Genomic DNA, 25,401 nt, shown 5'->3' on the forward strand with positions numbered 1-25,401 from the left:
TTTCTAGCATGGTTAAATGTTTAGATCTACTTATCTGAGGTGGGAGAAAGTGCCATCTTGTCAACCGTCCACTGCAAAACGTTCAGCACTTTGATTTTATTTTTCAGACCGGGACGTTTTCCGTGTAAAATCAAACTTAATATGCAATGGTGGTTACACCAAATAAAACATTAATATATTTCTATTCAAAAATGATATTTAAATCAATCTGCATTCAAATTTACGTCCAGGCAAAATGTTTTATTAATCCAGTTAATACATGCACTATTTACAGCTATCGTATTTAATACAAACTTTAAATATCTACACTAATTTCGAATATCGACTGTCATTAATAACTTTAAACTCACGGTCGACCGCACACAATTCCTTCTATAATGATCGTCAAATAGATCCGGTGATCTAGTTCTGTACAGCCTTTATCAAAACTGGTCACAAAGCAAAACAAACGTTCTAAATTGATTGAAATAAAAGGAAAAAAAACTCATTTAGCAAATGTGTGCTTAGGTTTGTAAGATATTTCAGTATTCCGTCTTCACTATTTCAAAAGTTTAGCTCAAGAAGTCAATTTTCATGCGCTTCACGTTGCCGGTAGCGACCTCAGTAGCATCGACTTCTATTTCAGTACCTCCGTAAATCATCCTAACTTTGACCTTTCGGCCTAAACCACTTCCTCCAATGTCAACATTCAGGGTGCCTGCAAGGTGACAGCCTTGGTCGGTTGTGTACAATGGGTTCGGATCAAGTGTGTAAAAAATGGGAAATAGCAAAAAGGTTTGACTTGATGCTGTTGCAACGTAGCATTTTTCCACTTGCGCTTCTCTAAAAGTAAGACTCTGCCCAGCTGTTATATGTTTATCAAAACAGTTTTCGCAACTAACAACCCCATCTTCGTGTGTCACTTTGTAAGCTTCTTTGTGAACATTGTCAATAAAATGCATATTAGTATTAACTCCATATGTGTATTTGCTGACTCGCTGGTTAATCAGTTCTGGTTTATGTCCAAATATCACTGCTCCTTTCAAAACTGCAAGATCTGGGTCGTTTGGAACGATCACTTTGTGGTCATCAAACTTTAATTTGATTGCTTGCTGGAGAAGAGGACACTTTGAAAAACCTCCAACCAAAACAATTGCTTCTATGTAACCTTTCGTCGACCGCTCAATAAGTTCGGAAACGTGTTGAACTATTGCGTCAACTTGTGTCTTGAACAAGAATGTAACTACACTCATGTCGACTTTTAATTTGTCGCCTTGAACGGAGACCTGCACACATTCAAATATTATATAAAAATATATATATAATAGTAAAGTTCCGGTTTAAGAATCTATATAATCAAATAAAAAAGTAACATCACGTAGGTATTCTTTTCTTTAATAAGCCGACCGGTTTCGCTTTTAGCTCATCGGGGCGTATAATAAAAATTATTGGTATAGTTATATGTTATAAAAAGATATGTTTGTCATTATACTCGTATGTAAGCGTTTAATTGAATTGATACTATTCTACGTTTGCTGTAAAAAGGTATACGCATGTGAAAACAGACTGTTTCTTACTTGCACTTGCATGTGTTTGATTATATAGGTATTTAAATAGAACAAGAACATGGAATAATACACACCTTACTACCGAATAGAGAGTCCATTATGACTTCAGGAATCTTCTTGCCCTTGATTTTTTTCACCAGTTTTGGTAACATTGCTGATATTCTGAATACGACTGGCTTATCACTTTTCGTTGGATCGACATTTCGCTTTTTCACTTCAAAGTCCCGAATCATGTATAGGTAATCTTCCATGTTTGACCGCTTGAATTCGTCAATGGACTCCTTTCCTGCTTAATCACAATACAAATGTAAAAATCGGTGTAGGCCATGGTTACATCGACGTTTTGTTTTTCTTTTTGAAAAGCATAAATGACCACGTAATGAACAAAAATAGCGATAAAATGTTTATCAACTACCGTTACCGTTTTGGAACGTTCAGTGATAACACGAATACATTTAGACAATCGCTATACATTTGACCTCTTAACGAATACACAATTGGGCAAATGTTTCATTTGGCGAGTTTCAACATTTTTCAACGAAATACATACTTTTTAGAACAACCATAACTACCTAGCATGTCTTCTAAAAATTCCACGAATGCCTCGTCCACCTTTGTCCCACCCCAATCTCCCCCACTGGCTTTGTATATATTCTTCATCGAACCGTTTTCTGCAACCTCTTGTACAGCTATGTCAACTGTACCGCCTGAAATGGATAACTCTGCAGTTTTGGCGATGGAACAAATAATGATTGGAGATAGCTTGTCATTGTAATTCAGTCTTACAAATCAAAAGAAGAACCTAATGTTTCAGTACAATAATGATTAGAGGCATTTTAGACGAGATATGTAGTACAGGTCTATACATAGTCGCCTCGGAAATAAACTCGTAAATTATATTTATGTAACATTAACTAGGCGTGATATCCACCTAAACATATTGAGTAACAACTTTCTTATATTAAAAAGCGAATAATTGATTTATTGTCCGTATTCTTGGGTACTAGAAACGGATTGTTATTCTTTCGAGCAAGCACTAATCTGCTTTAAAACAAGCTAACCCCCTGCATCAACAACTAGGAATTTGCTTCCAGTTTTGAAGGTGGAAAGTGAACCCTCATTTTCACTCTTTTCTGCAGGTAGAAATCGACAGTAAATGGCCGCAGCCTCTGGTTCAAAGGCTATGGTCAGTTTGTCAGAAGAAATACCAGCCTGTATAAACAAATACCTTATATAAATATCATATATACTTTCTTTAAGCAAGATATCCTTATCATGAAAATAACTCTTTACTCTGAATACAAACTGTTTAACTATATGCTCTACCAAAGTTACAATAGTGTTAAATTTGTATGCACACTCCTGGATACATTGTACAGTTGACCCAATATAATTTTGTGTTTACAAACTCTAATCAGCAACATATTGGTAGTTAAAATTATCTAAGTATCATACAAAAGTACTCCTGACTTATATTTTGTCCACTGTGATACCCAGTTATTCCAAGGTTTCATGTTATATTGGGCAGTTTGTAGGTCTTGATTATTTTGTCTTTTGTATTGGTGCTATACAACCAAACCAATTGAGGTTTCTTCAAAACATGCACCTTTCTGTGCTTAGGGTGTATCGTTTGCTGATACAATCATTTGAGGAATATATTTCAACAAGCCTTACACTTTCGGCCGCTTCCCTCATAAACTGTTTTGCTCCACCATCCCAGATTGCAGGAACTGTCAAAACCCAACTCACGTCCTCGGGTTTTATGATTCCCTTAATACGGTCTTCAATCACTTTTAAAAGGTCTTCTTTTAGAAATCTGCAAATGTGATTGCATTGTGAAACAATATTTAAAAGGGTTCGGATGTCTTAGCCATATGTGCTTGCTTAAAAAAAACGTTGTATCGATGCAAGTGATTAAATAATTTGATGTATTGAATTTCAGGCTTGGTTGTGTTAATGTTAAAGACAATACAACCGTTCAATTGTCGTTTCAAGTAATTTGATATTATATATCTTCTGCATTTTAAACCAAGTACAAAGCTTAAGGGTTTTGGCAGTGTGTTTGGCATTAAGATCAATAGGTAACAAAATCTCATCGACATAGTTTACCTTATTGCAGCCGCAAATACAAGCTTTGCATTTAGTTTCTTTCCAGTTTCATCTTCAATGTCCATATCTCTTTTAATGTCCTAAAAGACAAGAAATCAGTTTGTACGTACCCAATTAAAGATTGACTGGCGGATTCATGTATTCAAATTTATTCTGGCTGTAAGTTCTCATTTGTGTCACATGGCAGCACAAGAAATAGAACCGATTCTAACATGTATATAAGAGTAGATATGTTCTCGTTTTTCACAAATTTCACAATAACATCTGATGTTGCATATTTTCATAATTACCGTATTGTACAGCTTCATCTTGAATTTTCTGAAGAAGAACCATTTGTCATGTTCCTCTTCTTCAACTAGACTAATGTACTTTGCTTCAGCGTCGTATCCAAAGGCCGAGAAAGTATCCCCATCTGGTTCGATCAGGACACATGTCGGTGCTGTAAAATATAAATAATTTCAACAGTTGACGGAAGTTTTACTTTTTGTAGTAAGTTAGATAATTATATACATAACAATTATATTTGATAGTGGTTTCCACTATAAACTAAAATTGACGTATGCCGAGTGGCTAAAACAACAAATGCCCTACTCTGTGTCGTCAAATGACCATATGCAAATCTTCTTTTTTAAGGAGAAGAAACATTTAAAAAAGAAGAAAGGTAACTTGAAATACCAAACACTGTACCTTTCAATGAAACCAGCTGGTCTCCATACCAACTCTTCGTTGCGACTTTTGTTGGGTCGAGGTCAAATTCATTTTTAAACGAGTAAGACCATCCTGAGTACGTTGTTCCAAAGTCAATCCCAGCGACAAGAAGTGGTGCCTTAATTGTATGAACTCAATATACAATGGTAAATTAGTAAAACTCTTTAAACAACTTATGAATATAGTCATTGATATATATATCATAATAAATGAAAATGGCGAATACTGGTGGAATAAGTTTTAACCGATATTGTTAATAAATATGAGTTTTCTAAAACTCATTTATAGAAATAAAAATATCCAAAAAAACTTACCATTGGTGGCAAACAATGATAGCCAAGCTGATTTTTCAAAAACAGCTAGCCCTCTCTAAACAACTTCCTCTTTCGTTTTTACCTGCATACATTACTTCATATCGGCCTCGTTTGATCGACGCTTGTATTTTGTGATACTTGTTCGAGTCGACTATCCTGAGGTTTACCCCTCCCCCTTCCGCTATAAAGTTTTGCTTTTGATGAAAACAACATTAGTTCCTTGGTGACATTTGGAATTATGACCAAAAGGTTTTAAAATAAGGGTTCAGAACTAAGCACTTTCTTGCTTAACATTCACTGATATTTTTTTCTAAAAACAAGTTTATTTTATGATTTTCGGTGGTTTATACAGATTTATCATTAAAATAAAAATGATAGTTCAATTATTTAAACAGAGGAACTATCAATTCAATAGTTTTCACTGTTTGTAATTTTAGCTCGTTCACATATTCAAATCAAATATCAGTTCTTTCTAATAAAATATAATTTGGGTGGTCAGTGTATAGGAACACAATTCAATGTTTTATACATTTATAACGATTTTCATCTCATGATAATAAGCACAGTTCTCCTATCTACAAAAGCCTGTAGTATTCATAAGTATAACGTTTGACAGTAGGCGGAGACTAATCTTCATTAGCAGCTCTGAGTAAGCATAATAACATAATTTATGAATAGGAATATGAAGCATCTCCCTCGGCCTAAGCCTAAGGGTTCACATTTTAGCGACAACAATTAAAACTGCTGTGAATTCCTTATTTAAAAAACAAACAAAAAAACTTTCCGTTGATTCATTTCTTAATAAGCCATTATAGTGTACTTTCCTAGACTGTTGAACTTAATCTGAAAGTCTTTACTTATCAGTTTTAACATTTCAAGCATCTCTCCCAGATCGAGTTATGTCTGTTACTGGAGGTTTTCTATCTGTCTGTTCACTCAGAGTTTCTCTGGGTTCTCTGCGTTGTTTAGAAGGAATAGTGACACAATGGTCACTGTGTTTTTCGTTTGATTTGTATGGTTCAAGAAAATCGCTGTTCAATTTTTTTTATAAACGCCTTAGTTTTCTTGTATACATGTATATTCCAATTTCCGTATATACAACGTATTAACGTCCCTCTTGAAATCGTAACAGTGCTTTTCTTTGCCATTATTTCTCATTGTCTAGTTTTATTCTGACCTTTTTTACCTTCATTCAATAAAAGTAATGCATAGGCAGAATACCTCTTCGTGTAGAAATGTTTTGTCTTCTGGTCGTTTCTTTGAACAATTGACTGTCTGGGCCACTTTGTTCTAATGGGACCAAATAACTGCATACTCTCAACTTCTCAAATGTCTGCTGCAATGTTCACAATTTGCCCAATAAGATATTTTTCAAACTTTTCGAATGCCCATATCGAGGCGGTCATATCCTTTTCAATCTAATCATAACTATTTTCTGCATCGGGCAATGTTCTCGGAAATATACGCTAAGGGCTTGAGATTCGAACCTCCTTTACCAAACAGTGTTCCACCTAATCTTTAATTACTACTGTCAGCGCTAACAACTAAAGGTTTCGATATGTCATAACATGCTAAAGTCGGCGCGTTTGTCAACAAATCTTTAAAAGTTTAGAAGGCTTTTTCTTGCGAAATGCCCCATAATTGTCACATAGATTTTGAGATCAACAAATCAGTCACCGGGCTCATGATTGTAGACAGGTTTGCTGTGTATCTGCCTAGATAGATAACCACGCGACTGTATTCCGTGGCATTGTTTGACGCACTAAGGTCTTTTATTGCTTCGACCTCTGACTGCTTTTAACATGGCAAACATATTCATTTCTGGTCTGTCTGAACAAAATATGTCTTCATTTGATTTCAGTCCCGAATTTTCGATCCTTTGCTTGACTTTACTCAAGTTTATATCATGCTCCTCTACGTCTTTACCATAGACGACAATGTCACCCATAATGGAATCAAACCCGGCAGACCATCTAAAGGTCAGACTTTTGTCTTTGAAATATTTCTAAAGCTGAAGTAATCCTGAACGTAACGCGTTTGAACGCATATCGAACAAATTGCGTAATAAATTTCGCCAATCGTGGGCTATTGTCATCAAGCAGTTACTGATAAAAACCACTCCATCCAACTTTGAAAACAACTTTCATGTTCACGAGTTTCGGTGAAACATTGTCACAGTTTGGTATCATAGAGCATTCGCGTTTTACGGATTTCTTAATTAAGCATTTTTAGATCGACACATATCTTGACATTTCCATTTGGCTTAACGACTGGTACCATCAGTCTATATGTTCTGTCACGTTATCTATGACACCGTCATTGTGCATGTCGTTTAGTACATTTTCACTCTTCGGCAATACATGTGAACTCTGATTTCGTATTAATCCGCTGCATTATATCATGTTTATAATAGTAGGCCAGACAATGCTGCAAGACATTGAGAATTATCAGGCGTTTCACTGAATATCTTTTATCCATTTTCTGTACGGAAAAGGAGTTTTGGTTTCTGTGCGATGGCTTAAACCCAATGGACAAAATGTGTTATTCAAATAATTCAAAAACAGCGGGCATTTTGAAAATGAATAATAGTTATTAAAATTAGATAACAAGGGTTAATGTTTATTATTGATTGTTTCAATTTTATATATCATTAACATATATCGAACACATACAACTACTTTTGGTTATTTTTTTCGGCAAGATATTATTGAGGTGCTACGATTTGGTATATTCAAATAAGATTGATTTCTACACAGTGGTAGGTGCTAATACTTTCAGGACGGTGGCCGGGCAGAGATTTGGATGGTTAACTGTAGGAAGGGATTGGCCCCGAATCATAGGAGCAACCATGTCTTTGTACGCTACTGTTTCTGGTAATGACAGCAAATTAGAGTAGTATTTGAATTACATGATAATATAAGTACCTTATATCAATACTTTCCAAATCTTTTTTCGAGCAAACTGTTGAAAACGTGAATAAATAATGTATAGCATGTTTTTACCAAATACACATTACCATTACACTTAATGCTGTAATTCCCAAAACTCATTTTTGGTGCCAAAACATGAGCAAGTCCCTTTAAAGAATATTTTCAATCTGAAATGTGTTGCCATGCAAACATTATTTCTAAATTTCAGCGCAATTCACATAGTTTTGGAGTTATTATAAGGCTTTAATTATAAACATGAATTGCTCAAATACGGCGTGACTACAATTTAAAATTGTTGATATCAGTTCAATCGTCCCAGGTGCAAAAGTAATATTATTGTTTTCTGGGTAATTGTAAACCCAGATTTGACGCAAAAATGAAATTAATGTCACTTTCATTGTATCTGGGACCAACAACAAATCCTACTTTAAGCCTACTCCCAGATTGTATGCTGGTATAATTTGTCATTATTTGTAGTGTTATGTAGCCTTTACTCTTGTTCAATTTAATGATTTGAATCAAGTGTAGATTCCAAGCGTCCAATCGTTTCGTGACAGAGAGTTTCAACAACGTTTGTAAACAATTTTGGGTTTTCTGCATAATCAGTCGTATAAAGATGCAAACGAAGGCAATTCTCGAACGACTTCGGCAGTTTGACGCCTATCCAAAAACTTTGGAGGATTTCCGAATTAAAACATTCGGAGGGGCAGCAAGTAAATAAAAACTTGATATAATTTCGACCTTTCTTTATTTCGGACAATGAAAACAATGCAGTTTTTTTGCTGTCACACTTCAAATATCATAATTTTGTAATACTATTTTGCTTTATTGTACTTACTTATTAGTTAACCTTCAATAGACTCAACCTGGGAGGCAAACTGCATACAAGGCTTGAACCAATTAGGGTTATAACCACTAGAACACTAGACTTGGCTAACCAAGTGGCCGGTTCTTATATGCAGGACAGTCCTCCCTCATTACCTTAAAAGCCTATCCAGACATTCAGGGACTGTCTTTGTTACATTACACATGGAACAGAACACTAGCTCATAGCTCTACCAACTTTACCAGGAAGTTGTATTTTGCATACTTCAGCTCATAAAACTCTCTTTTTACAAGAAATCATTTGTAAGTGTGTATGTTCTTCAAATAAGTAAATCAAGACTTTGTAATAGCCTTTGTGTAACTGAGTATTCAATGTGTATATAGCGACACTTATACTGTCTTGCTCTGGAGCTAGCCTTTATAGTGACGAGGTAGAGTGTCCGCTTGCAGAGTAAGAGGTCGTGGTTTCGAACCCCGAGAGGTGCACATAACAATTTGTGCAGTCTGTTGCATTTTTCTCCCAACAAGGGACTCGTGTTGCACCATAATCCTCAAGGTCATTGAAAATTGGGACAAATTTTCAAAATGGTTTGGAATGAGGTATTTGATGTGTATGTAATAGTGACATGGTAGAGTGTCTGCCTGCAGTGCTAGAGGTGGTTGGTCCGAATCCTGACATATGCACATAGCAATTTGTGCAGTCTGTTACTTTTGTTTTTTGTCCTTGGCACCATTGTATTGCAACCTCAGCATCGTTGTCATGCTAGTTTTTAAATGTTGTTCTTAACCTAAAACACTCACTGGGAAAATGCAAATATTTCATAAGATTAAAATTATTTCAAATATTTTCAGTTACCATAGTCAGTGGCCTCCTGATGTTTGTTCTGTTTTTGTCGGAACTGAACTACTACCTGACCAAGGATGTTCAACCGGAGTTATTTGTGGATATATCTCGGGGACAAATCAAAATGAAAATCAACTTGAATGTGACCTTCCATAAAATGCCCTGTGCTTGTAAGTAGCTAGGGAGAATTAAAAAGTATACACATACTATTAAAGTTACTTTCTGTGTTTTAATTTAATGCACAAATGTGGTATTGTCAATAAATATACTCTTGAAAGTAAAATGTTGCTTCAAAGTTGTCTGTTGATAAGGTAAACAAAATACATCCTTTTCAAAAATAGGAAGGATAGTTGGGTATAATATATTAATTATTTTTTTTCTATAAGGCTTTATCTATGTGATAATGTTATTGTCACCATTGGGTAATGGTGTTAAAGTAGTCAGAATATCAGTATATATCTTCTTAAACTACATATTTAAACACATACAGATTTTTTTAGTATTTGATATTAATCAGCAAACTATAAAAAACAAAGGGTCTTTTTCATAGATAGTGTCTGGTAACCCGAATCAGGAGTGGATTTTTTAAGCCTTATATGTTTCAATTTAAGTACTGTTAAGAACTGTCCTTCCTAGATGACTTGTCAGTCACATCTTTTGAAAACAGTCAAACAATTTTATTATGGACACACAATATTTGGCCTAAACAAATCATGTAATTTCAAAATTTCAGATTTGAGCATTGACGCAATTTAATTTAAGTCCTGCTAAAAACTTAAATTCCTGGATGACTTGTCAGTCACTTCTTTTGAAAACAGTCAAGCAATTGTATAACAGACACTCAATACCTGGCCTAAACAAATCATGTAATTTTAAAATTTCAGATTTGAGCATTGACGCAATGGACATTTCGGGAGAAAACCAGATAGACGTGGCACACAACTTATTTAAACAGCGGCTAAACGAGAGAGGGGGACTGGTCGAAGATATGCCAGAGAAACATGAAGGTTAACTGGTTTGCACTCTTATCTATAATAGGGTTAAAGTTTTACTGCTTTGTTAAATTAAAATTATTAACATATTCTAAATAAGACTCTATCTTCATACTGATCTTTAAATAAGTGTTTTATGATATATTAATATATGATCCAGGATTTAAATTTAAATATTTACGTTGTTTCTTTTTATTTCAGAGCTTGGTGATAAATCAGAGGAATTAGCAGAGGTAGGCATTCTCAGTAACATATATGTCACAAACTCACAATGTGTAAATAATTTTATGTTAGATAGTACAGAGCTATCTCCACAGAATATGATTATAATTATTGCCTGTGTAGTATAGATCAAATTCAGTTTTTGACAAAAAAATAAATCCGCTAGGGATGCTCTTCGTTTTTTTTCTAGCTAATAGCATACATGTAACTTAAACTTTGTCAGCACAATCACTTATTCAACCTATGCCCAAGATACTTAAGTAGTAAGTTTCCATAAACTAGACTAACAGATGACCCCTATTGGTCTTAAGGTCAGTAGGTCAAAGGTCAACAATCTAAGGAAAACTTTGTCCCCATAATAACTTGAGAATGGTTTGATCTAGATCTAGAGCTATTTAACTGCAGTGGTAGGTTGCCATTGACCATCAAATGACCCCTATTGATTTTGAGATAAGTAGGTCAAAGTTCAAAGTAACTGTCAACTGTCTATTGCAAACTTAGTCTTTAATATAACCCGACAATATTTTGACCTACAACCCTTCAAAGGTAGTAGTTGACTGCTCTTGACCAGCTGATGACCCCTTATGTTTATATGTTCGGTAGGTCAAAGTTCAAGATCTCTTTCAACAGTCTAAAGAAAACTTTGTTCCCTAAAAAACACCAGATAGGTGTGACCTTAGACCATAAATTTTGGTAGTAGGTTGCCCTTTACTGAAACAAGTATGACCCCTATTTGAGACTGAGTGTCAGTTGAACAAAGGTCACAGTCAACAGTCTCATGAAAGCCTTGACCGCAATTCAAGTTGAAATATTTGTCTTCACTTTCATAGAAAGTTTGTGTAGCCATTAGTAATCCCTGCATTATTGATATCTTCTTAAGACATCTTTATTCAATTGTCCAAATGTTTCGGACAAAGCGGCACTTATAGGGCAAAATTTTTGCCAACCGTTTCTTGTTATCATCGTTATTGATAAAAAAAAATTCTGTTGTTTTCTGCTTAGGGTGTGAAGAAAGAGCTGGATCCTAACAGATGTGAGAGTTGTTACGGGGCTGAGACTGATGATGGAAAGTAAGTTGACAACAGATATCTTTATGAGGCAATAAAAACATACATGTACATTAGTCAGATTATGCTCAAAGCGTGATTGTGAAGATAGCTCAAGTCTGTTTCCTGGATAGAAAACAGCACCTGTGTCCATGTATTGAGAAGCCATGAGAGTGTATCCCAATGACCTCTTGGGTAAGAAACAGACCCAAATCTATAAGACCACTGTCAGCATTAATCAGATTGGAACATGGTCTTTTTTCTTGAAAGACAATGTAACCTATGGAAAACGTATGTGTCCAATAGTGTATGGAAGGTTTGGATTTAGGACCAACAACACTAATCAGATTGGTACATGGTTTTTTTTCTTGACAGACAATGTAACATATGTAAAGAGGTATGTGACCAATAGTGTAAGAAAGGTTTGCATATAAGAACAACAGATACATGCATATATCAGATAGTTATAATTCAGTGTGCCAGCTAGTCCTAAATAGCAGGATGGGGCACCCTGCTGCCCTTTTCCAGCACCCTGCTGTGCCCTTTTTTGACAGTCTTTTTTCAAAAAGAAGTATTCAAATTATCAATAAACATTATTTTGATACTTTAATAAGTAAAGATAAAAGCTAAGGTATTCATAACAAATGATTAGTATTGATTTTAGTTACAACACATACACAATAAGAATTGAACATTGGCCCTTGCAAGTGCCCCATTAAGGCTCATCCAGTGCACATCAAAAGTGCCCTTTCTCACCTAGCACCCTGCCCTTTACAAATCCTGGCTGTAGCACTGTTACATGGTATTTTTATTTAATATTGACAGATGCTGTAACACATGTGAAGAAGTACGTGACCAGTATCGTAAGAAAGGCTGGGCCTTTAAAGCTAACGAGAACATCATACAGTGTGAGCGCGAGGGCTGGGTGGACAAACTGCAGAAACAGAAGAACGAGGGCTGTAATGTGTTTGGCTACATTGAGGTGAATAAGGTAAGAGAAGAAGTAAATAAAACTCTTTAATATTTTACAAATAAACAATTTTTTAACAAACAAATGAATGTGTCCTGTATATTTTACCGAAAACGTTATTTTGGCCATTACTCTTTTTATTAGATAGATATTCATATAAAACTTTCTACACATGTTGCAAGAGACAATCTGACCATGTTATGATAGACCCATAACTCTGTCTTGAATAATTGATGAGTTATGTATCTTTTCCAACTGATAACCATGGCATTTGCTCCGTTATTCTTCTCAGATTATGTAAAAAGTAATGTTTTTTCCAAATAACTGCTTTCCACGTTTTGCTCTACATCCCATGATGCATAGCAATTTTAACTTGATCAGAGTTTTAAATTTGACTCATTTTCAATTATAAAATCCCCCTCTTAGAATATATAAATTATTACCTTATATCCTTACGTAATTGCAAGGTTGGTGGCAACTTCCACATGGCTCCAGGGAAGAGTTTCCAGCAAAGTCACGTCCATGGTAAGATCACTTCTATATTATGGAACTGATTTATTTCATTTACAAACATTTTTTAAGTGATTCGGACGATAACCATTATGATTATTTAAGAATGTTCAGCTTTTTTTTGAAAGTTTCATTTGGGTTAATTACCTTGTATGTTATTATTTGTAGTGATTGTGGTTTTATCAGTATAAATAATATATATATATATATATATATATATATATATATATATATGGCATTGCTTGTTTCAAGAATAATACAACAGTAGCGTGATATTACTGGACATTGTCGTCTTTTTACCAAAAATGTCATTCTGTTAACCAACAGAAAATGTTTTAGTTTGCTTATTGTACAAATTGATGATGGTTACTGTATTCCTCATAAATCGGAAGATATTATGATAGGGCATGTTTCTGTCGCTCTGTATCTCGATGTGTTTGGTGTATGAACATGTATTTATCAAGGTCATGTAGTGATGCATGTTTATACACAAATTGAGACGTAATACAGGTCGTCAGAAAAGCATCCTATTATAATATTCCTTTTATTATATGCATCTATCAATTATTGCCATGTTTAAACCCTCTGATGGTAGTTTTAACCAACGGATCTGCACTTCACTTTTACATGACATTTTCCTTAAGCAAGCCGGAAATGACATCATGATATAGTGCATTTTCTTGAATATAAAAACAAATCATCTGTTGGGTTTTTTTGGAGTAGTTTCTTGTGTTGTCAATAAGAACTGTCTGCCTGCCAAAATGGACAGTTCAAATGGCATTATGGACTGGTTCAATTTTAAAAAAATGGTTCAACTGAATCTTTTTGAGAACGCTGTATTTCTTTGGACAAAGCAAAATGTTCCTCTTTCTTACCTATATATTTTATCTTTGTCTTTTTTTCAGTTCATGATCTGCAAGCATTAGGCGGGGAAAAGGTGAGAAATATTTATTAATTACATGAACATTCATAGGGCCGATATAAAAACTGATATATTATTACAAAATGCCCCAACTAGGACTCAAGCTTTGAACTGCTAGGACAGATGTGCCTAACAGTGAAACTACATGTATGTCAACCTTACCGACTGACCTAGCAGGCCTTTAGGAACATACTAATCGACAGGTGCATATGACATGTTATATGACATGTGAACTCCCAACAAACAGACATGAGTATATATGACGTAAGCAAACATGACGTGCTAGTGTCAGAAAAAGAACTGCCTTAGTCTGAGTTTGTGATGAGTATGAAAGGTCAGAAGTATGTTTAAGCCATTTGATAATGATTTGATTTTTCATTTATCCATAAAGCATTATTTAATTAATTGCAATAAAAGCTGTTTCTGCTAGAGGCTGTCTAAGTTTAATAATGCTCCAACTATTTGAGCAGTTTTATGCCCCTTCATTTATCAGAGGAAAACATGTTAACTAAGAATACATGGCTTCTGGGGGCCTGTTTTCCATTTTAAAAATATATTGGAAAATTTTAGTACAGGTTAGTAGTAATTTTTTTTCTCTTGTTGGTCAAATGACTCTATTCCCATGGTTGAAAACAAGTACTTTGGCAATATTCATTAGGCATCTTGTGAAAATTTTTAACTTAATGAAAATTTCCTTGACTTTGATCATGGTCATTCTAATACCTTCTACTTTTTATCAAATTAAGTATGCCCCTTTTCTTTGTCCCCGGCTTTGAAGACTGAACAGTGTCCCATTGACAACTAGAATATGCTTGGGACTAAGGTCCTCAAACTTTGAAGCGAGGTTGTTCATGACCAGCAGATGACTCCTATTTCTTTTTAGGTCTAAAGTCATGGTTGAAGTGACCTTGGACTTTAGAAGCTTGTCTGATTTTTTATTAGAAAACGCTTGGAACAATGGTCCTCTAACTTGGCAATCAGGTTAGCCATGACCAGCAGAAAACCAATATTTATTTTGAGGTCAGCAGCTCAAAGTCACGAAGACCTAGGACACAAAATGCTTTTTTGATGGGTAATTAGAGTATGCTTTGGCGTAGGATCCTCAGACTTGGTAGAGAGGTTGGTCATGACCAGCAGATGACCCTGATTGATTTTAAGGTCCGCAGGTCACGCTCACGTTGAAAATGAAAAGCTTGTCCAATGATAGCTTGGATACACAAAGCTTGTCCAATTGATAGCTTGGTCCTTCTATCCTTAAACATGTATGCATGTTGTTCATAAACATATATTACCCCACAGACAGTTAATGGGAAATGACTAATTGGCTGCCACTAAGTTTTGCAAACATTTCTAGTGCTCTAATAATGGCAATCTTTCGACAAGACCGAATCTGAGGCAGTTGTCACATGACTATGACAGCTCTTGTTATTTAGTCCATTTTCATGCTTATTTTCACATCTATGGTGTGCTCTGCATGTGCAGAGTAAAAGGCAGACACCTGTGCTTGTGCAGAGTAAAGGGTGGACACATACGCTTGTGCAGATTTTGTTTATATTGTGGCCAATTTTTAGCAACAAATGTACTACAAACTATCAGAAGATTAGGAAGTTCAGTTTGATATTTTGGCATTACCACTGGCACAAATGCAACTGAAATTTTTACTTACAAATTCAAATAGCCTTTATCTTACGCCTTGATTCTAAGAATTTTGCTTTTAAATAAACATCATAACTACTCGTGGATACAGATTGGAAAAAAATGATCGTATGATATGTTTGTGGAAAAGATGATGTTATCATGTATCACTAATTTCTTATTTTTTCCTCTCTTTTTTCAGTTTAATACCAGCCACACCATATATCACATGTCGTTTGGAGAAGAATATCCCGGCATTGTCAACCCATTGGATGGTCTTGAACAAATAGATGACAATAGTAAGTATTGGAGCCTCTGGTGCAAGTTTAAATCCTGTGTGTAATGTAGAAGGAATGGAATACCACTTTGGTTACTTTTGCTGTTGAATTCTTTCTAAATATTATAGTCATTGACATAAAATCTATAGAAAACAAACCTGTACCCGATACCTAAGCTGATAAAGGTTGATTTATTACATTTTTGGCTCTAAAATCAGGGGCGAATCCAGGATTTGATGTAAGAGCGGGCATAAGCTTTTAACATCACCCCTCAAGAAAATGTTAACAATTTCTACTTCGAAATGGTGCATATTTTTTTCTTTTCTTCTATATTGAAATTAAATTTAAACTGGATCTGCTAGTGAAAAATATTGACCAATTGGGTATTGCTACACTGTGTACACTGTCTTTGGTAAGTAAATGTATTGAATGGTTTTGAGCTAAGTTAAACTTTCTGCACGAAACTGAAAACTTAAAGGTTATCACAATGTCTTGACTTTTATTCCTTATCGGATATAAATATAGCTAAAAGCCTGCTTAAATAGATGTGAGCATTTCGCAGTTAAAAAAACGATGTTCACTTTGGATTATTTTATTTTAAAGTTATTCAAACAAAAATTCATACATGATTGAAAATGAAAATTTCAACAATAATTGATCATCCCTGATCTCTTTGATCAGTGCTGAATTAAAATGTGAATATCATTTCCTCTATACACTCATTTTTTATAGCTCTGTTTTATGTTTTCAAGGGCATTCATTTTTTGCATTCTGTATTAACTTCTTTCAATATATTAATGAGAAATATGATTACATATATATACTAATATGTACCCATGGATAAATTTAACACTTTAGCCAGCACTCTGGCACTGACAATTTTCTCTTAACATAATGTAACAGTATGTTGAGAGCCAAGCATACTAGGCGTTAATAGTTTGATTTCAATGTAAAAGGCAGCGTGCATGATCCAATTCCAAGTGAACATTAGCAGCGAATTCCAGATCCAATGGCCATAAATGTCCCGAAAGTGCCACCTCCTTGTAAACTTGATTTTCCCACAGTTTGAATAAGTTCCCGACCCCTGGCTCCAAATCTGCAAAATCAATTAAAATAATTGACTATATTTAATGAATGAATCAAATGCTTTTCATCATGGTTGATAACGGCATGCATGTTGAGTTTTATAATCCTTGCACTAAAGAAACAGCAGAATGGAAGAGACAGAGCAAGTTATTTAAGGGCATTTAGAATGGTTCATTATAAATGCGATTCGTACACCGGGGACATCTTTCAAGTGTTTAACCAGTAGATGGGTGTACGTTTATTTTACAACGCTCCCTCAGCACTGGACCTGGGTAGAGTAAAAATATACCTTTTTTTTAGGAGGGGAATGGAAACGAATTTCAGCTCCAAAAGGGCCAAATAAAACACTGTTAAATGTATTGATGTCAAGCACTAATGTTTTGTAAGAATTTAGACTTGGTCATTCAAAGGTGTAATTTTAATGACTGATAGCAAGGCTTTTTTACAATTTCTTAAGCAAAGTAGTGAGTTGTAATGTAAGATTTCAGGTTCGTTCATCCAAACATTTCTAAGACTGTAAAACTTCTTGTGACAAAAGTAACTACTTGTGGCTTCTGTCTGAGCTCTCTGGGAGTTTAGTGTGTCTATTTCGCTTTTACCTGAAAGCCTGTATTCCCCCAAACACAACGCCTGTAGCGAGTCCTACACTGAATCCCATCATGAAGCCCAATTTGATCCGGTCCATACAACTTGGGCCCTGGGCTCCATAACCCTGTGGCACTGGCATCTAAAGAGAAAAAACACATGATGTATATTGTTTTCATTTTCAGAGGCCATTTTAAAAACTGTTTCAAAATTAACTACAAAACATATTGAGGAATGAAAAAACAACATTTTCTTGAAAAGTAACCTGTTTACTTATACAAAGATATTCTTTCAAAGTTGGTTTATATATCCAGGTATAATCTTCTATTCATGAACATGTATATCAAATTCAAACACAGTATTAATCACCTATTTGGCGAGTATTAACGACCCCATCAATATCATTATGTAATCACTAATGCAGATACATGTACTTAAATGCTTTTTGTACTGTTTGCCAGAAAGATGAAGTTTTTCAATTAGGGTTTTACTCATGGATCAATCCACCACTTGTCAGTTATTGATAGAGGTGGGGGGGGGGGGATTTTGTGGTACAAATTTTGATGTCAGTGTCTGATCTGGGCCATATAAGTAAACGGGTGATGGGCCATATTCTCGGACATTCTCTCAAGTTACTCCACAATTTCATTAAACGCTTCATCTAAAACTAGGTAAAATGCTGCCACATGATGTACACTAGATAATATAAGATCGGTCCAAATAAGATCAGTTTTAAGTCTGCAAGGCAAGATACAATAAACATAAACTCTGCAGCTAACTAGTAGTCCATATAAACAGCCGCTTTAGTCTCATGATGATTTATTTTTGATGACTCAAACATAATGAATACATTTACAAATGTTTAAAGTTCCCTTAACATAGATTATTGTGGCTAAACCAACTAGGCTTAAAATAAACCTGGGAGGAAAAGTGCGCCCCGTGAAGGGCTCGAAGCCACAACCGCCAGAACACAAGCACAGCGCTCTAACCAACTGGGCTACCCGGGCGGCGCGTTCTAACCCACACACACTACACTCCATCCCCCATTAACCTTTAAGGCCGACTAAGGCACTCCTTCCGTTTACCACTGCCACCAGTATAGTAAACCTTAGAGGAAAAGTGCCCCCGGAGTGGGGCTCGAAACCCACGACTGCTGGAACACTAGCATGGCACTCTAAACAACTGAGCTAACCGGGCTGCTCATTCTAACCCACACACACACAACAGGCTGAACTTCAGTGAAACATTTCATCAGCTTACTGCTTAGTCTTACGAAAAAACAAACATGACTGTAATGATTTTTGCAAACTTAGTGATGGCAAACACAAAAAAAGTTCACACAGGCACTGAGAAAATGCAACGAACTCAAAATTAACTTAAAACATGCTTATATTATACTGGTTCGAAAATGATTGAGTACGAATGTAGATATTTTATCTTTCAATGTCTTTCATCATGGTTATGTATCATAATCACTGTAATATCTTTGTGTGGAATGGCTAAAAGTTTTTTTTAACTAATACGTTATCCCGAATTAAATACGTGCCTTTTTATATATTTATCAAATTCTTGTATCCCTTTTCTCGGTCAAATGTAAATCTATATGTCAGCCATGTTTTATCGGAAACTGTCGAACGGTTACGGAGTCGACTTCGTTTGACTCTCGTGAAGAACCGATAATCACTCGAAAGCTTTCGCTTCACAACGGAAAATATCGAGACTGTATACTGTCGATCTTGCCTTTATAAAATTATCTATGTAGCGAAGTATGCACCGGCCAATTGGTCTAGGGGTATGATTCGCGCTTCGGGTGCGCGAGGTCCCGGGTTCGAATCCCGGATTGGCCCGACTTTTTGTACAAATTTTATTTCAAAATGAAGTGTAATACTGCATAAATTGCCAATTAAGGATACTTAACTAAGCATTTTTAGTTATTCATGCAGATGTTGAAACAGTTAAGATATTTATTGTACACAATAGGTGTAAACATTTACCACGTATATTCTTGGGTATAAACGATCATTCAAATAAACTGATATTAACTAATTAATGGGCCATAATCAAGTCAAGTTACCTTTATTTCACGCATTCCAATACATACATAGACAAATGAGGTAATATTATATGATAAATATCACATGGGGTCAAACTAATGATGATGTTTTACATTACAAAATATTTTTTGACAATATTTTATATATGAAATAAATATATATAGTGTTTTTTCTTTGTTTAATGCTTAACGCATTAATAAAAATGGAGAGATAATAAAATATCATTACATTTGGAAACAGAATGGCACGTGCTCTGAATATGTTCACACGCATATAATACAATCATATTGTTTTTAACGAGCCTTGGTGTCGTTGACGTCATCGTCGACTCACAAATACATTGACATTGGCCACAACTCTTTTAAAATTGGTTTAAATAGTATTGTGAAACTGCATACACATGTTACCATAGACAATGCGCGCGTGTATAGCAAGGCAAATAACTCTTGACCCAAACATTGTAAAGTTTTGCACCTTGCAAGTCTGAGAAACTAACACAACATTCCAGACTTGGGCTTTACTCCGCAGTGCAATTGGTATGGGCGCCCCTCCCCTTCTCCCTCCCGAAGAACATTTAGAATACAACCTACATTTCAGCAAACGAAATTAAAGATAGGCAATCATTACATACTAGGCTTAACCATTAAGAACTTCACCTTTCGTGGATGTTTAAAGGTCTGCCCACTGCCACTCATCAGATACACATTCTCTGAGCCTGATTTTGCGTCGACAATGTGTCAAACAATGAGGTTGTATTCTACGTAAGATGATCTGAAGTAATATCTTTATGACAACGAAGGGTTCGTTCGCTTTGTCCACTCCACTCATTCATCTAACTATAACATAGACCCAGGATAGACTCGGGAAATTAATTGATCTCTGTTTATAAAACGTACACTCATTTGCAAAATTTCATTTTTTATTTGTTAACCCGTTCATTTATTTCATTTTTTTTTTCAGAACAGACAATGTTTCAGTACTTCATCAAAGTCGTTCCCACAACGTATACAGATGACGGAGGAAAGGTAGGATTTACTGTATAGTTTTATAGTGTTCCGGGTATATGTGGTATGCACCATGCATTGGAGAACTATAATAAGTATTTTCAATGGGTTTCCCTTTTTTCTCCGAAAATGGTTGTCGGATTAACTATTTTTAAATTTTATATTTATATTTGAAATATTTAGTAACCTCAAATGCACTTCGATATTTTCTGAACTACGGTATATACAAGATTGAATATGGAATGGAGGTTAATTTGTAAAAAATACGTGTCAGTTTTAAGAGCAGTTTTGAAGGCAACAGAGCACAATTTTGGAACAAGCGAGTTAGTCGGAACGCATATTGAGTCTTACTAGTAAATGCGTTGTTATCTAAACAGAACAGAAAAATTGTTATTGCTATTTTATTTATTTTATACTTGACATTTTTGTGTGTTTTATTGAAATATAAATATATCATCATTAAAACTATACTATGCATTTTCATCATTCAATGTGCGGCATATACTTGTCTATATATATGCTACCACTGTAAGTTATCACCTTACGGCGTGTAACATATGTCGCCCCGGGCAGGCTTGTTTCACGTGACATATGTAACACTGGTAGTAACCTGCAGTGCATGCACATAATATATTACATTACTGTTAAAATTAATTAAGTTTTCACAATATTGTAAATAAAAAAAATGCAAAATTATTTCTTGCTTTCATGCTTGCAATAATTGTAATTGTTGTGTGTGTTTATAACGATGAGTTTTATATGCTTAAGTCAAACAATTATGTTCTGTATTGTCCTGTACTTACACCGCATTGCATCTAAAAATGCGCGTATAGACAGAGTATCCGATACCCTAAGTGAAATCATTAATAATCTTTTTTTAAAAGATTATAAAGAGGTCCTCTCACGTTCATTTCATTACGTTATGTAGCAGTAACGTCGTGAAGCGTTTATTTGGAATCTGATTTAAATGAGATTGTAAAGGGCCAGACAGCAAACGTTTTAATTGGTCCGTGTGTGTTATTTTTACAGACTGTATAACACAGGCAATCCGCCTCTATATACTGTGTCCACATGTAGTAATATAATTGAGTTTTCGCATGCTTTAACTTAAATGTAAACTGTGAAATAATAAAAGAATACTGGATTGAGATGAGTTGACTTAAGCTGTCGTAAGAAATTTGAACAAGAGTTTTTGTATTTGCATAGATTTGAGAATATGATGGAAAATACTTCATTTTGACGAAAAGCGTTTGTAACGTTACTGGGAAATCGATGATTTAAGGCTTGAATTTTTGAAAATCTGTTCAATGGTTTTCGCCCAAAAGATCTTAGCAATAAACAACATTTTGAAAACCTGCCACAACATTAATGTCACTAATATTACGTATGTACGATTCCAGACTGTCTTTTCGAACCAGTTCTCAGCAACTAAACATTCCAAGGTGATCGGCGCGATGGGCGAGTCCGGTCTGCCTGGGCTGTTCGTCACGTACGAGTTATCGCCCATGATGGTCAAATACACGGAAAAGAGAAGGTTCGTTGACGTGTTATTTTTCAAGTGAATATGTTTCTTAGGAATCAATATTAAATTAAATTAAAATGTATGCTATATGTCGTATTTTTTTAAGAATATGGGTTTGTAAGTATGCATACACTCGAAAATATCGTATATGTTTGTTTTAGATGTTTTTTGTACATAGAATATAAATGAAATAATAGTGGTAGCATTTAACCATAACTCCGCGTCAATCCACGAGTTCCTTCTGAACGATTTAAGTCGAGGGAACATCATAAGACATTATGACCTAACCGCTAAATATGAATTGCCACATTGTACTGAAACTCACCTTAATTGCATACAGTGTGCCACTCACTTGTCTCACTTGTGCCAACTTGCAATGTGAACGTATTTTGTTTAACTGGTTGACAAATCATTTCTGTAAGTTTATTTGCAAACGGCAGTATTTCAGCATTATAATATTATGGTATCGTATGCTTCAGCATATTTGTATTTTTTTCTGCAATTTCGATATCACATAGTAACTTAATGATAAAATAAATGTTTTCAGATGCATAACTGGGGAAACTATTTTTTGAGCGTATAGCATCGATTTATGCTTCCTTGGCATACATTTAAATGTTCTAATTGCGTGATGTTTTCAGGTCCTTCATGCATTTTTTGACGGGAGTATGTGCAATTATAGGAGGAGTTTTCACGGGTGAGATGTTAAGCATTCTGTTACAATTACCAGGATCGAGCAAGTGATTTAAGTTCTTATTTTACTGCAAATTTTACAATGAAAATGAAACAAATGAAACAAGTTACTTTTATTGTAAGCATTCGTTACATTTACCTGCTTAAACTTTCAGCAATAACATGAAAGGAAACGAAAACAACCAGAACTCTGATCTTTAGATATGAGTACTGTACTTCAAAGTAGCAGTTATATATAAAATGAGTGTTTGAAATTGCTTTTTTCACGCTTATCCGTCCGTTCGTCTGTTTCTTCGTCACAAACATGTGTGCGCATATCTCCAAAATTCTATGAGCTACAGCCATGAGGTTTACAATAATGTAATCATCATGTGAAGTTGTGCACCTGGGATGTTGTTGTGTTAAATTCCAGTTACAGCAGATGGCCTGTATTAAATTTGTATTAAAACCTTCCGATTCTATTTACCCTGGTAACTATTCTGTTTTTCAGTTGCGGGTTTGCTAGATTCAGTGGTATACCACTCTCACCGAGCCTTGCAGAAGAAAATGGATTTGGGAAAGGCCACATGATAGTTGTTCTTAAACTGTTATTTATTGCAAAAAATCCTAGGAGCGGTTTTTACTTAGGAGAGATTTTGAACTGCACCATACTACTGTTGAAAATATCTCCTTTGTACATCTAAGACGGTTCAAGTTAATGAAATGGCCCTCTTGGTTTAAGCCCGTCTGTTTTAAAATAATTTCATGTATTTTTTATAGATTTGGTGTCGTGTCGTCGTCGTTCAAACATTTCACCATGGTCTAATCACCTCAAAATCGTTCAAAATATTCTCATGAAACTTTGTATACATGTTTCTAGTAACAATACGCACAGTTACATGTAGCAAATTTCATGTCTTTAGCTTTTTGAAATTTGGTACAAATAATGGGAGGGCTAATACGCAGTTGTGCAACCAGGCCCATAACTTTGGCTTTAAAATAATCATTTTAGGTCCCTTAAAGCTGCACTCTCACAGTTTGACCGTTTTGACAACTTCTTTATTTTTTATCTTGGAATGAGTCTTTCAATTCTGCGTAAATGTCTTGACACTAGTGATATAATACTGCTTACAAAAGATAATGTCCAAGTTTTATAGCTAAAAGTGTTACTTATGCTTTAAGAAAAAAGAGCTTTTCGGCAGTTTTCCAAACAGTTGATATCTATTATATTGTGAGTTATCTCATATTACTGAATTGAAGGCATTGATACCAAAACTCAGTTGATTCTGAAACATGAATTAAAAGAAAAGTCAAAATCTGTGAGAGTGCCGCTGTAACCGTCTTAGAAAAACAGACGAGCGTTGTCACCTACTTTAGTAGCACTTATTTCTATGCGTCCGAGCTGGAATTCATACACATACACAATAATAACTGATTAAATTGTAAGACTCTTGGGTAGATAGTTGATGCATGTGTGAGTAGTTTGTACGGTTGGTGTCCGTTAGACCTTGGCCTTTAAAGCCGCACTCTCACAGATTGAATGTTTTGACAACTTTTTTTATTTTTTTGTCTTGGAACGAGCAATTTTTTTGCGTAAATATCTGCAAACTAGTGATACAAGACTGCTGACATAATATCAGTTCGCAGCTTTTCATACTTCCATCCCATAATTGATGTTTTATGCATTTTTCTTAAACCGTTAATAACAGTTTAAGCCATAAAACATTAAATTTGTAATGGAAATATGAAAATCTGCGATCTGATCTTTTGTCAGCAGTCTTTCATCACTGGTAAGCAGGTATTTACGCAAAAAAACTTATTCCAAGACACAAAAATAAAAAGTTGGAAAAACGGTAAATCTGTTAGAGTGCTGCACTCTCTTTTTAAAACAGGTCTCAGTTAAAAGTTTGGGTATTGGGATTGTCTTTTTTGTTTCCATTATTTCATTGATGGATATTTGATGTTTATGATTTAGTTGTTCACTATAACATATTTAATCAGACTCAACTGTGTTCGGGTCCAAGTTTATATATATCTTTTTGTTTCTCTATTTTATATGATAGTATTTCTTGTGAAATACGTTTGTGCAACTTGAGCTATTCAAAGTGGATCATTTTATGAATACATGTATTTCATTTTGTTTTGACAATGACAACAAGTATTGTCAGAATGCCAATGTATTGGATACAATATTTTATAATGGACAAAACAGAACTTGGTGTTAGAAGTTATATATTTATATATTTACCATAAACATGCATATAAACTAACACTAGTAGTAATGCAATCCTCTAACCAAGTGATCGGACTCCAGTGGAAATCCAGTAGTTGTATTAATATGTTATGCATATTTGTTAACTTAACAGTTTGAAATAAAAGATGGAAAACTCAATAATGAATTTACATATTAAATTAGGACTTATCTGTTCAAAGTCAAGGCGGAAATGTAGGCTCAAACCCATTCTCTGTTTTTAGCTCTACATGTCAATTGCTTGTGAACGCGACACAGTCTTCAGTTTTGATACAAAGTTTTGTCGCAATTTGTAAACCCAAACTTAAGTTATTCAGTACTAACCATTTTTCTTATTTTAGTATTAGTAACTTTGACCTTGACCATGCCTCTCGG

General features: G+C 34.8%; 3 protein-coding genes and 1 non-coding gene across 4 annotated transcripts; 2 read left to right on the plus strand and 2 right to left on the minus strand.

The window, feature by feature from the left end:
- Window positions 1-225: 225 nt before the first annotated feature.
- Window positions 226-4,796, minus strand: LOC128204151 (heat shock 70 kDa protein 12A-like). The gene is made up of 9 exons (XM_052905523.1): window positions 4,679-4,796; window positions 4,344-4,482; window positions 3,947-4,095; window positions 3,657-3,736; window positions 3,222-3,363; window positions 2,609-2,759; window positions 2,120-2,254; window positions 1,622-1,833; window positions 226-1,265 (listed from the first exon to the last, which is right to left on the minus strand). The coding sequence occupies exons 1-9, from the start codon at window positions 4,679-4,681 to the stop codon at window positions 552-554; spliced, it is 1,725 nt and encodes a 574-aa protein (XP_052761483.1). The 5' UTR covers window positions 4,682-4,796; the 3' UTR covers window positions 226-551.
- A 3,355-nt stretch (window positions 4,797-8,151) lies between these two features.
- On the plus strand, window positions 8,152-25,303 carry LOC128206603 (endoplasmic reticulum-Golgi intermediate compartment protein 3-like). The gene is made up of 13 exons (XM_052909186.1): window positions 8,152-8,321; window positions 9,286-9,447; window positions 10,162-10,284; window positions 10,471-10,502; window positions 11,494-11,561; window positions 12,363-12,528; window positions 12,975-13,032; window positions 13,923-13,954; window positions 15,777-15,873; window positions 20,538-20,602; window positions 21,982-22,115; window positions 22,745-22,800; window positions 23,287-25,303. The coding sequence occupies exons 1-13, from the start codon at window positions 8,225-8,227 to the stop codon at window positions 23,364-23,366; spliced, it is 1,170 nt and encodes a 389-aa protein (XP_052765146.1). The 5' UTR covers window positions 8,152-8,224; the 3' UTR covers window positions 23,367-25,303.
- LOC128206604 (reactive oxygen species modulator 1-like) lies at window positions 16,429-19,181 on the minus strand. The gene is made up of 3 exons (XM_052909187.1): window positions 19,070-19,181; window positions 17,538-17,665; window positions 16,429-16,948 (listed from the first exon to the last, which is right to left on the minus strand). Exons 2-3 carry the CDS (start codon window positions 17,663-17,665, stop codon window positions 16,840-16,842), a joined length of 237 nt encoding a protein of 78 aa, XP_052765147.1. The 5' UTR covers window positions 19,070-19,181; the 3' UTR covers window positions 16,429-16,839.
- On the plus strand, window positions 19,299-19,370 carry Trnap-cgg (transfer RNA proline (anticodon CGG)). The gene has a single exon. It is a non-coding gene; the product is annotated as a tRNA-Pro (tRNA).
- Window positions 25,304-25,401: the final 98 nt, after the last annotated feature.

The sequence above is a fragment of the Mya arenaria genome, chromosome 10, assembly GCF_026914265.1.
Source record: "Mya arenaria isolate MELC-2E11 chromosome 10, ASM2691426v1".
NCBI classification, from domain to species: domain Eukaryota; kingdom Metazoa; phylum Mollusca; class Bivalvia; order Myida; family Myidae; genus Mya; species Mya arenaria.

Bases quoted from the DNA above. Each gene is read 5' to 3' on its own strand.
- LOC128204151 (XM_052905523.1), bottom strand. The intron at 3,737-3,946 runs GTAATTATGAAA...CTTGTCTTTTAG, and splicing joins AGATGAAGCTGTACAATACG to GACATTAAAAGAGATATGGA. The intron at 2,760-3,221 runs GTAAGGCTTGTT...TTGTTTATACAG, and splicing joins TGAGGGAAGCGGCCGAAAGT to GCTGGTATTTCTTCTGACAA.
- LOC128206604 (XM_052909187.1), bottom strand. From the start codon at position 17,665: ATGCCAGTGCCACAGGGTTATGGAGCCCAGGGCCCAAGTTGTATGGAC. The intron at 16,949-17,537 runs GTAAAAGCGAAA...TTGATTTTGCAG, and splicing joins GGGGGAATACAGGCTTTCAG to ATTTGGAGCCAGGGGTCGGG.
- LOC128206603 (XM_052909186.1), top strand. From the start codon at position 8,225: ATGCAAACGAAGGCAATTCTCGAACGACTTCGGCAGTTTGACGCCTAT. The intron at 12,529-12,974 runs GTAAGAGAAGAA...CGTAATTGCAAG, and splicing joins GCTACATTGAGGTGAATAAG to GTTGGTGGCAACTTCCACAT. The intron at 13,033-13,922 runs GTAAGATCACTT...TCTTTTTTTCAG, and splicing joins CCAGCAAAGTCACGTCCATG to TTCATGATCTGCAAGCATTA.